Source organism: Theropithecus gelada, chromosome 7b (assembly GCF_003255815.1).
Source record: "Theropithecus gelada isolate Dixy chromosome 7b, Tgel_1.0, whole genome shotgun sequence".
Taxonomy (NCBI): domain Eukaryota; kingdom Metazoa; phylum Chordata; class Mammalia; order Primates; family Cercopithecidae; genus Theropithecus; species Theropithecus gelada.
In genome coordinates, this window is record NC_037675.1 from 61,825,723 (window position 1) to 61,841,065 (window position 15,343).

The window sequence follows — 15,343 nt, forward strand, 5'->3', positions numbered from 1 at the left end:
AGGCTTAGTCTAGTGAGGAGGTCCTAAGCAATGGGGAATAGGAAGGAGTCATGGAGTCAGAAGAAACACAAAAGAGAAAAGGGAACATAAATATGAATTATTACAACACAGAGAAATACAACCATTGGGAAATAATAAATCTTTCAGAGACAACAAAAAGGATAAAAAGGTAAAAAAACAGAAAGATGAGAGGGATAGAAAGAAAACAACTAAATGAAAGATAAAAACTAAATACTAAAATTCAAAAAAATCAGTTCAGCCCCCAATTTTAATTACTGTAAAGATATATAATCTTACATTAATTTCACCAAAACCAAGGCATAACAGAGAAAGTAATAACAGATAAAACACTAAAACAGAAAAAAGATTAGAATTTCATAGTTTGAAAGATCTGAGAACAAAAATCTGCTGTTAAAGGAAACATGCACTCATTTCTCTGTCCCTTAATTTTTTCTAAATCTACTCCCACTGTCTGCCCATATAATTCCCTGCCAGAGCTTTGCAGCTGGTCCCCACTGGGGCTTAAGCAGCCTCCTCTCTGTGTTTCCATTTAAAAATCTTTATTTCAATAGGTGGGCCTAGAGCATCTGCACTTCCAAAATTACCACACAACTGATCCAAAATGATTGAAACAAAATTGGTTTCAAAAATTGCCCTTAGGCTGAAAAGAAGATGAAGGCTAACATTTCAGACCTAAAGAAACATTTATCACAATTCTGTGGTCTGTAATAGACTTCTGTAGTTGTAATAGAAATGTTGACAGCTTGTTAATTATAGAAATGCTTGTGAGCATCACTGTTATTCTTTTGGAAGACCTGACAAAAGAGTTCAGAGGTTTTTTTACTTAAACCAAGCTTTACAACACCTCAAGTCCAATCTCTTTTCCTTACAGGCTGCAATCAGTTCCATTTTTCCTGCCAGTACACAGTGTGCTGACTCAGGGAAGGGTCTTCAGTACCACCACACTCCACCAGTTTCCACCCCCGCTCAAAAAACAACAAAAATCCCAGAGACACATTTTTGATTCAAGGGTTTTTAGGGCTTGCAAGGGTTATACCACCTGACAAGACCCAGAAGTTGAAGTCTCTCTGAGGTCCTTGAACTATGGTGCACCAAACTCTGAAAGTCATAACAGCATGAAATGGTACTGGACCTTACACACAGCAGGCATTAATAACTATTTGTGTGTGATACAGAACTGCCCTCAAACTCAATTGGAATTAAATTATTTTCCTTGGGTAAGAAAAGTAAGGTATATAATGGATAGACTTTTGAGCCTATGTTTTAAACCTATGTCTGCCATTAACTATCTGTGCAATACAGGTAATCATTTAACCTCTGTAGTCCTCATATTTTATTCATTTATAAAATAGAGATACACTAACAAAAACTTTCAACCACTGTTCTCTGTCCCACTAATTATTCAAAGAACATAGATCCTAACAAGATAGAAACAACTTCACCGTTCCCACAAATATTTACAAGCTTTATAAGTATTTGGTTATCCTAAGTATCATTTAAAATAAATTTTAAGAAAAAACAAAATTACAGTAAGCTCTTAGGAACAGATTTTATTAGTATGGCCTAGACCCAAGATGAAATTGAAAGTGCCCTGAGTCCTTTGCAAATGCTTCAACTCCACAATAAACCAAACTTTAGCAGGTTTTGTATGTCTGTGCCTTGTTGATTATTTGGGGCAAGATCCTTGGGGTCAAGGTTTCTTAACAGCAGTGTTATTGACTTTGTTATTGTGGGGTCTGGCGGGCCACTGTTCTGTTCATCGTAAGATGTTTAGCAGCATCTCTGGCCTGCACCCACTAGATGCCAATTGAGACCACCAAAACTGTCTCCAGATATTGACAAATGTCCCCTGGAAGTGAGGAAGCGGGGAGAAACAAAATTTCCCTCAGTTGAGAATTGCTGCTTTGAAGGGTAAGATGTCATGTGCGTGTATTTTTTTATAATGCAATATTTAATAAGCACTTTTTGTGAACTAGCTGGATCAACTCAGATAATTTAAGGTATTTGTTGAAGGCTGATGCCTCTATTTGACTTTAGAGTACTTAGAAGGAAATTATGATTTACTATGCATATAATACAAACGGTTGATACAATGTATGACACATACAGTTTAATGTGAATAATATTTGGTGCATCCCAGAGGACGTTAAACAAACTTACATTCTTTCACGTCATTGAATTTTAAGGTTTCCATGTGTATTTTAGAAGGATATTTCAATCTTAGATTCGAAAATTGTCAAAAATAACCTGCTGCTGGGAAAAAAGTAATGTCCCAATAGAGAACCATGAACTAATCATTCTTTCACTTATTCAACAAATGTTTCATTACTAATAATAAAAAGTGTTTTTAAGTGACAAGCTGGCTACGTTTTTTAGCACTAATCCTTCAGGCAAGAACCCACTGGTATGTAGCTCTAAGCAAGTAATGCAGTAGTGTGGTTAACCCTGTAAACATTTAGGCTTCTCCTAAAGAAGTAGACTACAGAAAAATGAATTTAAGACCACAGTTTATATTACAAGGAGTACAATTTGTAATATGCTCTTTGACTTAGATACAAATTTTTATCCAAGTGCCTAGAATCAACCACAAGCTAGAAGTCAAAACACAGTTGAACCGGCAGTCTAACATTTTTTAAGAAAACATTACTACTAATTAATCATCACTGTGAAGTAGCGCATTGTCCCACATTTAAACATACAAATTTCCTCCAATTAACAATATAAACAATTTTGTACCACTTGAAAATGTCATTTAAAAATAGCTGATGAAGAATAATAACAAAATATACTAATCTCTTAAAATGAGATCAATATTTTAATTGTAATACTTTTTTGCCAGTTAACTTAACAACACTAGGAAACCTACAAACATTGCTCAAATGGTGTTTGTTCTCAGAAATATACAATTAAAGCGCCTTCTCTGTTCTTTGTTACAAGGTGCACAATGGCAGGGGAGGAATGCGTGAAATACAGCAATCTACCTTGGCAGTTTATTAGGATAGTTAGTAGTACTTTAAAAATAGAATATTGAATTCATTCCAAAATCTGAAGGTCTGTACTATCAAATACATGAACAAACACACATCTATATTTATGCATACGATATACCTGAAAATCAGAATGCCAAATAAATGTTTGAAAGTGTAAATTTTTAATACTGTAATTTCAAAGTCTGAAAAATGCCTTTTAAAACTTTCTAGATTATTTTTATACTTTTTTAAAAGTAGAGTTATAAAAATTAAAAGCCAGTTGTCACTACCAACACTCGGCTTTGAGACACAGGAAAGGGAAACCAAGATCTCTTCCAAAGTCCAAATCACACAAAAGACTGGGGACCTCATTGTCTTCCAGTCTGTGACTCTCAGATGCAGCACAAATGTCTTTATCAAGGAATTTAGACGGACTCAATTACTGCATTCTTAAAACATCTCATTATGTGAAATTGCGTGAGAAAAAAAACAAAAACACATCATTTTAAAAAAGACATTTGATTTAGGAAAAGTCAAAGAAAAGATAAGATTGGAACCCAGAGGTAAGAAAGTATTGACTTCTAAGCACTGCTCTCCTCTGGCAAATGTGAGCTACTGGTCAGCAGGGTGTAACAAGAATTCCACCTGTCCTCTACTCTAGAGAGGAAAATCAGTAGGGGCAGAGCGAGGAGTGAGATCCCCATATGTGCAGAAGTCCCACACTGAACTCCGGATATTTCTGGCATGAGCCTCAGAATTCCCTGGGGCACACTGCCTAAATCCAGCAGCAACAGTTAGCTACAGAACCTGCCCTTGGACATCATCTTCTACATGCTTTTTTTCTCCATATTTGCCCCACAAAATGCAACTCTAGAGAAAGCTGAGTAGACGTCTATGGATTCCCGGCAAGACCCGAGAGTTTGTCCAAGACCTCATGTCTCAATCTACTAGCTGCAAACCAGCGGTAGAAAGTTGCAAAACTACCCAGACAGGCCCAAGGCCAAGTGCTGCCACTGTACTTTCTTGATTTCCTGGTCAAATGCAAAAGAAAAATGAAATGTGGGATAAGAAGTGAGGGGTTGCCTGAAGGGTTGGCACAAAACCTCAAAACTGGTAAAAGAAAAAAAAAATTACACTCTTCCGTAAAATTAAGAAAAGCCAGCCCGAAGATAACAGTTTTCGTCTGGCAAACCTAGGAGAAGTACACCTTAAGGGTGGGGTGAGGGTCACCGCCTTCCCCCAAACAGGGTTATTTCTAAGGAATCCCTTGAAGCTTCCCTTTTTCCCAGGGGGCTCGGCTCACACACTTCTTCCTGTTCGTCCCTTCCCCTTGTGAAGCCGGGGAACAAATAAGTGATTCCAAGGTGCCCTGGCGCAGTCTATTTCCTTTGGGTTAATAAAATTAAATCAAGTCCCTTGCGATGGCGAAGATGGATCTCCTGATAGTAGACCCCGGATCTCCAGGCGCTTCTCAGTCCCTTCCTGCCGAGCGACCAGACAGTGCTCGGACTCTGCCACAGGCAGCCCGCACCCTTCTGGCGGCTCCCGCGTGGCCAACTCAGACTCTTAGTTCCAGTTGCCCGCAAGCCTCAGAAGCCAAAGCGCCCTCATCTAATTATCTGCAGAACTATTATCCAAGAAATGGGCCATAGGATAAAGATTCCCATTTCCTGGATGGGGCCCCTAGACTGTCGACTTGCTCACAAAGATTAAGGGTAAGAAACCAGCTCTCCCCGAATGTGCCGCTTCCAAACTGTCCAGCAAAAGGGCGAGGGGGACGTGTGGTCTCCTGGGGCATGGACAATCTCTCCCACCTCAGCAACTAGGCGCTGGGATCCGGGTCGGCTCTCGGCTCGGCTCGAAGGCTGTAAGGTCTCCGAGGACCCCACCGCCTCTTCTGCATGCTAAGGGTGCGCGCCAAACAATTTCGCGAGCAATAGCCCGCAGAGGAACCATCCCGAGAGGGAAAATAAACCTCTGCAAACTGGAGCAAGGGGGTGCTTTCCTTCCCTGGCCAGAAGCTCCGGGATCACAGCCCTCCCGGGTCCGGCTTCATCCCTGCCCGGCCCCCTCCCAGGCCCTCATTTTCTGCACCACGGATTCTCCTCCGCCTGCATGTTCGGGGCCCTTGTACGCGATGTTTCTTTTTAAAAGTTGTCCTGCCGGCTGATTCAAAAGTCGCTCCAAGGGAAATAAGGTTTATGCTTTGTCATTATCTTCATCGCCCTCTTTGTTTTGCCCCTGCCCTGTCGTATTTCAAGAAAATGAACTCTTAGAAAAGAAAGCCTCTCCGTTGAGGCGGTTGGCAATCTCACAGAAATGATGTAAATGGTTTCAGGGCTTTTTTCTTCCCCTCTGCTATTTTTTTAGAGTGAACTGTGAAGATCTGTGAAAATAATATCAGGGTTTTCCGTCAGAACGAGCTTTGCCCTGCACTCAGGCGTGGCGTGATCTGACCCGACACCTCCAACCATCTGTGCTATCTATCTGCCTTCTGATTTACCAGATCTGTACAAGCCGCATACAAATTGTACTTGATACTAAAGAAAAGACCGTCGGGCCCAGTCCAGTTCGGCGGTGAACATTCTCATCTCATTTCTGTCTAGGGATGGACCTCCCCAAAACTGTTTTCCTGGCGTTTTTGTTATACAGCCCCCTACCAGTTATTTTTTTCAGACTAAACAAACCCCTACCACAGGCCCGGATGAGATCATGGTTTCTTTGACCCAGGCCTCAGAAAATGGTACGATGTGGACTGCCAATTGGGAATCAATAAAAGTTGCCAATTCACTCTACTAGCCCAAAGTCAGAGACACCAAGTCACTCCTTCCTCACTACAGGAGGGGTCAGTGCTCAGCGGCTTAAGAAGCGCTTTCTAGGCCCCCCGCATTGTAGTGGATTCCTTCCTGTATTGTATTTTTACCGAATTGCTTTTGGGCTAAAATGCCAAGGTTAGAGTTGTTATCCCCAGCTCAAGAGGTATATGTTCTAACACAAGGTAGGGGCAAAATAAGCCTGCAAGGAAAGGAGTTAAGTCGATATATTTTAAAAGATATCGGAAATAAGCTTTTAAGTTGCTGTCCTGACCTACCAATGACTTCTCGGCTCTAGATGTGGCTATACTGCACATTTGTTCAAGCCCATTAAACTGGGGGAGGGGGAGAAAGTATATTTATCCTCTTTATTTGGAGGTCCCTAGAGCCCACCCTTCTTTTCTTAAAGTGTCTGACTTCGTGGTCTGCATCTGCGTTATCAGACGTGAACATGTCCTTGTTCTCATTTAAAATTTTAGTGGGCTTTGAAGGGAATAAGGCTAGAGTTCAAACTGACCTCTTCTACAGATCCCTGGTCCTGTTCCTGCTGCTCCAGATTTGCTTCCCACTCAGCTGCTTTGGCAACTGGAAACGGGAAGAGGGAGGCATGTAGAGATAGGTACTTGGGAAAAAATGAGAAGATCGCTTCCCCCCACCCGCTTCCTGCTCCCACCGCAAGGTTTGCTGTTTCGCTACAACTAAACTTGCGAATTCTCAGAGCATTTCAGTTTGGCTCAGTCCTCTTTGTCCTCTGGAGACCTCTCGACCGAGACAACGCATCGCCCCAAAGTGAATTCCTGAATTCCTGTAGCATCACTGCTTCTTTGGTGGGAAAGGGGAGGGAGGGGTAGAGTGGGGTGGGGGAGGGAAGAAGAGTGAACGCTGCCGCACTCGCCTTTTTCTCCCAGACACTCGCATGTCTTTTCAACCTCCAGGTTCTGCAAGATACTGAGGAAAAGTCCAGGGACTAACGGCGGGCGCTGTCGAGCACGGGGAGGTGCTGAAACAGTCCTGGCTTACTGGTCCAAGCTTTGATTGGCAGAGCCAGCCGGTGACTGACAAGGGGTCTCCATGGCGCCCGCGCGGCCAATCCGCCCACCCCAGTAGCGGAGCCAGCTCTCCTGCGGGCGTGCTTGAGCGAGCCGAGCCCGAACCCGGAGCCGCGGAGCCAGCACCTCCTCCAGTCAGGGCCGCCCGCTCCCGGCCGTTGCGCCACCGCCGCCACCAGTCGTGTGTCCCCGCGGCCCCAATCCGCCTCATCGACAAGAGCCTGGCGCACTCAGCCAGGCCCGCGGGCATCTGCTGCGTGTCCCGCTCCGGGCTCAGTGCCCTCGCCGCTGCCGGAGCTGCCTCGATGTTCCAGCTACCCATCTTGAATTTCAGCCCCCAGCAAGTGGCCGGGGTATGCGAGACTCTGGAAGAGAGCGGCGATGTGGAGCGCCTGGGTCGCTTCCTCTGGTCGCTGCCCGTGGCCCCTGCGGCCTGCGAGGCCCTCAACAAGAATGAGTCGGTGCTGCGCGCACGAGCTATCGTGGCCTTTCACGGTGGCAACTACCGCGAGCTCTACCATATCCTGGAAAACCACAAGTTCACCAAGGAGTCGCACGCCAAGCTGCAGGCGCTCTGGCTTGAAGCACACTATCAGGAGGCTGAGAAGTTGCGTGGAAGGCCCCTGGGGCCGGTGGACAAGTACCGAGTAAGGAAGAAGTTCCCGCTGCCGCGCACCATTTGGGACGGCGAACAGAAGACACACTGCTTCAAGGAGCGCACGCGGCACCTGCTACGCGAGTGGTACCTGCAGGATCCATACCCTAACCCCAGCAAAAAGCGTGAGCTCGCCCAGGCAACCGGACTGACTCCCACGCAGGTGGGCAACTGGTTCAAAAACCGCCGACAAAGGGACCGAGCGGCTGCAGCCAAGAACAGGTCGGTACCTAGAGGCCTCCGCGATTTGCGCGCACCGGGGAGGAGGCGGGTGAGGCACCTCTGGCGCCGTTACCCAGTCCCTGGCGACTCCAATTCAGCAGGAGTTGGGAGCGCGGTCTGTCTCGGGTAGAGAGACCACTTGCGTTCTGGGTTTCTGGAGTTCCCTTCCCGGCTCTGCTTCCCCACCCACTGGTTCTCCACGCCTCCAGGCAGCTGCAGCAGCTGGTCCCGGTCACCAAACCAAGGCTTCACTGGGACGGAGAGGGGAAGAGAAACAAAAATTAAAATCCTACAATTAGAGACCCCAAGACTCAAAGCTAATTCTTGTCAGCCTGGGCACAGGCTCCTACTATTAATGGAAGCCTGACTTATTAGCAGTATGTCGGTTTCATGTTAATTATCATTTTCAAAGCCCAGGTGCATCCCTCCGTAATGCTTTGAAAACAGTTTTCAATGGACTTTTGAGAAATAGGAAGTCGAGTTTTCCTCTTCCCATGCGCTGCCTGCCACCCTTGTCTCAAAACAGCAAACTAGTCAATGGGCCGAGGCTTTTCATTTCCCGGAGTGTGGATCTCGATGAGCCAAACATTTTGCGGAAGAGCCCAGCCTCATCCCCCAGGCCCAAATGCTTCTTACAATCCTTTTTCCCTTTAGGTCGGGCCGACCCGATCCAACGCGATCGCAGGAGCACTGACTCAGGCGTACGCCCCAGGCAGACGCACCATTAGAAATGGAATCCCATGTCCCCGGGACCGATTTGTCCTTGTCACCCACGCTTCGTTTATTTCCTGACAGTCCTGTTTATCTCCCAAAGGTGGACAACAAATGGGGAGGACCCTGCAAGCCCAGTATACCAAAGACCTGGGAGCTGGGTCGCTGAGAAAGGGCACGAATGATGGTGGGGCACAACAGTAGGGGCCCGCGGAGCGATGGCCACGGACTCCTGCCCGACCTCTATTGCCTTGCCGGGAAATCCTCGCCTTAACTGCTCGGGTCTACGGAAGAGCCTCTGGCCGCCGGGCTGGAGGGATGCAGGAGGTGGTGGGGGCGGGCGACGGGCGGCTGTGTTACGAGCTGTGACCCGTGTTCCCTTTCTTCCCCGTAGACTCCAGCAGCAGGTCCTGTCACAGGGTTCCGGGCGGGCACTACGGGCGGAGGGCGACGGCACGTCAGAGGTGCTCGGCGTCGCCGCCAGCCCGGCTGCTAGTCTATCCAGCAAGGCGGCCACTTCAGCCATCTCCATCACGTCCAGCGACAGCGAGTGCGACATCTGAGTTGCCCATCCAGGATGCTAAGAAGCAGATTCCAGTGTAAAAACGAGAAAAACAAAATGAAAGAGGGAAAGAAGATGAGAGACCTGCAAATCCAGCGCCAGAGAAGCCAGGTGACCAGGGACCCGCGCGCTCGGGTTTGCCATTTCCGGCCCCACACCGCGCGGCCAGCCTGGCTCCACTGGCGCCCTTTGGCCGCGACCACGGGAACCCGCGGTGAGGCCTGACCCAGCACCACGTTCTTCTCGCTTTGCTTTGTCCTAAGGATTTTGCTGCAAAGTCGCCTTCGGAACCGAACTGCAAGCTGAGCGCCTGCCCAGATTCTCCCATGGGTATTTCACGTCGAAAGGACGCTGTTATATATGTATAACTTTTGCTTTAAAGTTTTTTTTTTTTTAACAAAACATATATATGCTGTTTATTTACTTATTTAAGAAACCGCCATGGTAGGTTTCTCTGTAGCTTGGGGAACTTGCTGTTTCTAAACATGCAGGCTGGTGCTGATGGGTTCTGTGTGGAGAAGCCAAACAATAAAACAACCTAGTGGGCAACCTTCTTAATTAAGGGAGCTGCTTTCAGATTCCTTTTATTATTATTATTATTATAAAGATCATTCCCTTCACCAGGCATGCAGGGACCCTTGAGCAAATGGTCTCCGGAAGGTGTTATCTATATATCTTTTGCCTTCTTTGGTGCTTCCTGGTGTATGTTTTAAACAACCTATGGTAGGTCCATAACCACCTCCCACATCAAATTACATGTATGTGTATATATGTATGCACCTATACAAACACATATGTATGTATGCATACACATGATATATTTAAGGCTAAAAATTGGCAACATGTGAGCGTCCTCTCTAAGGCAAGTCCCCGCATCCCCAGCACAGGTAATTATGGCATGTCCACTTGACACTCGTTTATATGAAGTGTCAACAGCTTTCAGGAGCAATTTAGGAAGCCAAACTCTGGAACTCAATAAATGAGTCCTATTTTCTAAAAATGCAAAACTATCCTGACTCAGACTCTGCAACAAGAAAGGCTTTCTACCTCCTTTGAGGCCCCCTTCCATACAATAGCAGCAGGCACCCATGATCATGCTACAGTGAGCATATATCTGCATTTAGGATTGACCTATTACTAAAATAAGACAAAAGATGACAGGAGAGGTTGTAAATAATTAGACTAACATCTTCTTGCTGCAGAAGTGGGTTTTAATGAAATGAATGGTTTTTAACAAGAGGGATACTGAGATGGGGGAAAGGATGTAATCATGTCACATATTGAGGGTAAAACAAGGCTGTAGAAATAACTGGCATTTTAAAAACCTAATCTCCGAAGTAAGCATAGAACAAGTCATCAAGGGCCCCATTGTCCTCGTAATGGCCTCAATTAAAATATAAAATATTTTTAGCATTTAATTTTTCCTCGTGCACATGCATGTGTGCACCTACACATGAACAAATGCATGCCTATACAGCACAAAAACATCTACCATCTTTGCACTAAGAAAATAAATGCTAGCCAGAGTCTCTAATTTTGTTCCTAGTGAAACAGATTGCATATTATAAAATTTGACATTGATCTTTAAATCACTTGAGCTGACTTCCCTCTTTACTGTCCCCATCCCCCAATTACAGCCTTTTCCATTTGCCTTTCTGTCCTTAGAAGATGATCTTTGGATCAGAAGCCTGCTAACTTCTTTAGGCAGAAGTGCCAAAGTGCAAACCAAACAAAAATAAGTGAAGTCATGGAAGACAAAAAGCAGCCAAACGGCAAGACAGACAATGGAAGCCCAGGACCGAGTAAGGGTTGATTTTTGGTTTCTAAATCGCTTAAATAGATTTGGCTCATTTGGACTTTATAAATGTTGTCATTGTGTGTGGCGGCCCTTATCCAGAGAATTCTTGAAAATCAAAACTCTCTTGCACAAGAGCTTTAGATGGAAGGAGTGGGTAAGTCTTCGTGATAAAACTGGTGTTCTTTCCAAAAGCAAGCAAAAGCCCTCCTGTGAGTCCTCAAAGGCTCCCATGGTAGAGCTTGGTCAACACTTAATTTTGTTTCCTAGAGCCCCAGGTAGTTCCTAGAATGCCAACAAGGGGCCGGCCAGGACTAGAGGGAGGCCAGGAGGGGACTCACTGTCAAGGTTATGCAAGTGCAGCAAGTGCAAGGCATCTGAGATTGAGTGCCTCCTTAAATTTTGCACTCTAAGTACCTCCCTTGCCTCATCCTAGTCCTTAATCTGCCAAGGAGTAGCCACGGATACCCACTCTTGTTCCCCAGCCCCACTCCACCCTAACTATTGGGCTGTCCAGAACTAGCGTTTGGAGAAGTTTGTTTGCAAATTTTCTCTTAAGTTTATGCTTCCAGGTCTGAGAGGGATGGGAAAGAACTAATTAGTGGAATAATGTAAAAGAATTTGAGATTCTAAAAATCCCACTCCAGCCACCAGTTCAAATGATACCTAAAAGCAGAAGAAAATGTCCATTCTGCAGTGTCAAGAAAATGGGGTAACTAGGGAACTAAGCTTTCTCTTTACAAAATAATTTTTAAGTGACAGTTTATTGCTTGAACAAAAAGAGAAGACCAAACAGTGATGGAGGATTTTTAATTCCTGCTTTGACAAAAGCCTTTAAACTACATCTACCATTTACTTTAACAAGCTGCCTACATTTTAAGGTAGCTATTCTGTTTCAACAATCTGGAGATGTATTTATCTAATTTCACTTTAGAATCTGAAGGGGGTGACACATGCAAGATTTTTAAAAATGTTTATCTGAAATGTGATGGCACCTAATTGCTTCTGTGAATAACCAATTCTTTGGTGACCACATGTTGGAAATTAGTCCAGATCTTCACAGAGATTTATTTTATTTTAATCTTTCCAATCTTCCCAAGGACATATAAAGGGTTTCTTTTTAAGACTTTTTCCATATCAGCTTCATTCTGGTCTTTAGGGTTTTGGGGGGAAAAAAATCCAGGTAGTGGTAAGGCTGAAGGTTTCTGAATTTGACAAAATCTCTATAAAATGGGTTTCCTTCCTTTCTTTTCCTGCAATACTTCTGTCACAATTTCCCAAAAAGCAGTTACTCCAGCAGATTGGAAAGAGCATTTTTATATTAAATATTTCAACGAACCTGACCAATGTTAAGATTTTACCCCAAGCCCCAGGTCAGGCTCTTTCCCCGGCTAATAAACATTTCACCCACACTCCAGTTTCACCAAAAAAAGCGACGGTCCCTGCTGCTCCCCAAATGCCGCAGTTCCTCTCGCCTCCACGTTAATGACCCACTCCGCTTCCACCCGTCACTCCCTCCTTTCACTTCCCCAGTTTGTTTATAAAAAATCTGGGAGGGAGGGGAGAAGAGGATGGGGGTGGGGAGGGCTTGCTCTTTGTTTACATTAAACAAATGACAGGCAAAGAGCTCAAGCAAAGTCTTCCTTGACCTCGTTCCCTCTCCCTAATTTTAACAAAAAGGAAAAAAATATTGTATCCAAAGAGAATGTGAATGGGGCGGGAGGAAAGGAGAAGCAGCTTTTCGCTCTATTCAGCGGGGACACGAGAGCGCGGACGATTTCCGCTCCTTTTGTGAGGCGGGGCCCGGGGGCGGCCGTGAATGGGGGGTCTGTGGAGCGGCCCGCGGGGCTGTCAGGCGGCTCTGCGTAATCAGGGCTAATGACGGTGGCCGGGCGCTCGGCAGGACAATGCGCGGGGCCGCGGGGTTTTGTCGGCCTGAATGGCTAATAGGTTTGCCTGTGAGCTGCGAGGGGGCGGTGTCGGGGAGGAGGCGGCGGCGAGGAGAGAAGGGGTCATTGTCCGCGCGCTGGCCCGGGCGCCGAGGCGTGTCCCTGCCTGCGCCGCCCGGCCACCCCCGGGCCCGGCGCCGCCGACGGGAAGGCAGCGGCGGGGAGGCCCCCTGGAGGCCTGCTGGGAAATGGCGGCTGGAGCGGCGGGCGCGTGGGTCCCCTCGGGGAGGCTCTCCAAGCCACGGTCCGCTCCCAAAGAGAAGGCCAGACTCGGCCCACAGTACCCGGGAAGGTGAGTCCTTCCTCGGGGGCCCAGATCTCCCCACGGAGACCACGGAGTCGCGATCTGGGCCTCCGAGGAAGAAGAGGCCCCCCTCTTCGCGCACCCACCTTTTCCTTCCAGCGCCCCGCGAACTCGCGGACGTGTAGGCCCCGAGCCACTCCTACTGTTGGGCTTCCTGACTCAGCGGCTCGAGGAGAGAAACCTCTCAAAACCGGGGGACCGAAAGGGGCTCCATTTAAACCTAGGTGGAGAATGAGCCCACAGGCGCGCGCCCCAGAGGCTGCGGAGACGCGCGTCCGCCCACTCTCGGGCGCCTGAAGTCGCGGCGGTTGCCCAGCCTCGAGCCTGGGGTTGCGGCGCGCGCCGCGGTCTGGGCCTGCGGGAGAGGCTGCCGCGCGTGTCGGGCCTGGGCCTACGCGTGTCTGGCCTGGGCCCGCCGGTGCAACGGCAGTTGTTGCCACCGGCCCTAGGCCGCGCCGAGCGAGTCGCCAAGAGGGGCGGGAAGAGGGGAGAGGTCCGAGACCAGGGAGCAGGACCTAAAGGGGGCTTTCCGCGCCCGGCAGGTCCGCCGGGGTCAGCCGTCGAGGCGAGGAGAGGGAGCCGGGCGCTTCGAACCGCATGTTCGCGACAGCACACTGGAGCCCTGGCAGGCCACCTGGGCCCCCTTCTTAGGTTTACAATGGGAAACCTTATTTCCCATTGTAAGCTCTTACAAATCTCCGGCTAGATCCTTCCTTGCAGCTATCTTTGCTAGGATTTATATTACCAAACTTCTTCAGACATGCCATACGGCGAGGGACCGAACTGGTTTTCTTCCCGTTTTCACCTCCTTGTCTGCAGACAAAGGGGTGTGAGGGCGATCCCAGAGCTGAACAAGCAGTTTCACGCCTCCCTGCCCGCTCATGCTGTTTCCACTTGCCCTGTGGTTTGCTTTGCCTGGAACGCCGCCCCCTACCTCGACTGCTACCCTGTCAATCCACAAAGCCTACCCCACCTCCACTAGATTTTCCATGAGCCAGTGAGCTCCACACAGATAATGTGTCACTACCTTTTTTAATGCTCCCACCGCACCTTATCTAAACGTCTGTTTTAGCGCTTGTAACACTTTTGCTCATTTATATGTCTGTTTGACTTCCCCCTTCAGCCCTTGTTAGAATGTAAGCTCTTTAAGGGCAAGAACCGACTCTTACCCATCTTTGTATTCCCAGCATCTAGCCTAAGTAGTAGGTGCTCAATAAATATTTTAAAGCTGAATGAATTCATGTATCTTCCTTGAAATCTGTCTGCTCTTCCATTAGTGGGGGACCTCTGCTAGCTCGGGAAACATTTGAACAGAAAAGACGAATTATACTGGCTGGACCCGGAGTTCACTGCAGTCCTCCCAGCTCAGTAAGTTACTGGCTATTACCTACTTGTCGGGTTCTCTGGGATGATTCCATAGAGTGCTCTCTCCCTCTATTCATGTGGTTTTTTTAGTATCCTGTGACTTTGGGTTCATACCATGAAAATTGTCTTCTCACACATTTTCCCAAAAAGGTAAGAGTAATCCCCTTGGATTTTGAAAATTCTAGGTATTACACTCTCTGAACCCTACAACATAGAATTTCTGTTCTGCTTCCAAGATAACTGCTATGGTTTAATGTTGATATCCCTCCAAAATTCACGTTGAAACTTAATCCCCAATGCAGTAGTATTAAGAAGTGGGACCTTTAGGAGGTGATTCACTGCCCCATGAATGGAATGAGTGCTTTCATAAAAGGCTTGAGGGAGTCTGTTACTCCCTTTTTGCCTTTCTCTCCTCCTGCCACGTGAAGATGCGGGAAAAAGGCACCATCTTAGAAGCAGAACCAGTCCTTACCAGACACAGAACCTAACTGGGCTTTGATCTTGCACTTCCCGGCCTCCAGAACTGTGAGAAATTTATAAATTACCCAGTCCAAAGTATTTCCATTATAGCAGCAGGAATGGACTAAGACAATAACCCTTTCCTTTCTCCTCCCTCCCACCTTTTCTGTCCTCCAGCTTCCCCACCTCGCTCCTGTGCTGACCTACAAATGATAAAGTAAACCACAAAAACAAAATATCACAAACCCAGACAAGGTGTCCAATTCTAAGATGATAGACTGGTGTCCCACCACTATGCTTAGGCTCACCTAGTGGGGATAAACAGTATCTTTTTCTTTTTCTTTTTTTTTTTTTTTTTGAGATGGAGTCTCGCTCTGTCGCCAAGGCTTGAGTGCAGTGGCGCTATCTCCAGCTATCTCCAGCTGGGACTACAGGCACCCGCCACCACGCCAGGCTAATTTTGTGTATT

The 15,343-nt window shown here is 47.0% G+C and overlaps 1 protein-coding gene across 1 annotated transcript; it reads left to right on the forward strand.

The window, feature by feature from the left end:
• Positions 1-6,716: 6,716 nt before the first annotated feature.
• On the forward strand, positions 6,717-10,591 carry SIX6 (SIX homeobox 6). The gene is made up of 2 exons (XM_025392403.1): positions 6,717-7,729; positions 8,835-10,591. The coding sequence occupies exons 1-2, from the start codon at positions 7,158-7,160 to the stop codon at positions 9,001-9,003; spliced, it is 741 nt and encodes a 246-aa protein (XP_025248188.1). The 5' UTR covers positions 6,717-7,157; the 3' UTR covers positions 9,004-10,591.
• The last annotated feature ends 4,752 nt before the right edge of the window (positions 10,592-15,343 follow it).

Bases quoted from the DNA above. Each gene is read 5' to 3' on its own strand.
- SIX6 (XM_025392403.1), top strand. From the start codon at position 7,158: ATGTTCCAGCTACCCATCTTGAATTTCAGCCCCCAGCAAGTGGCCGGG. The intron at 7,730-8,834 runs GTCGGTACCTAG...TCTTCCCCGTAG, and splicing joins GCGGCTGCAGCCAAGAACAG to ACTCCAGCAGCAGGTCCTGT.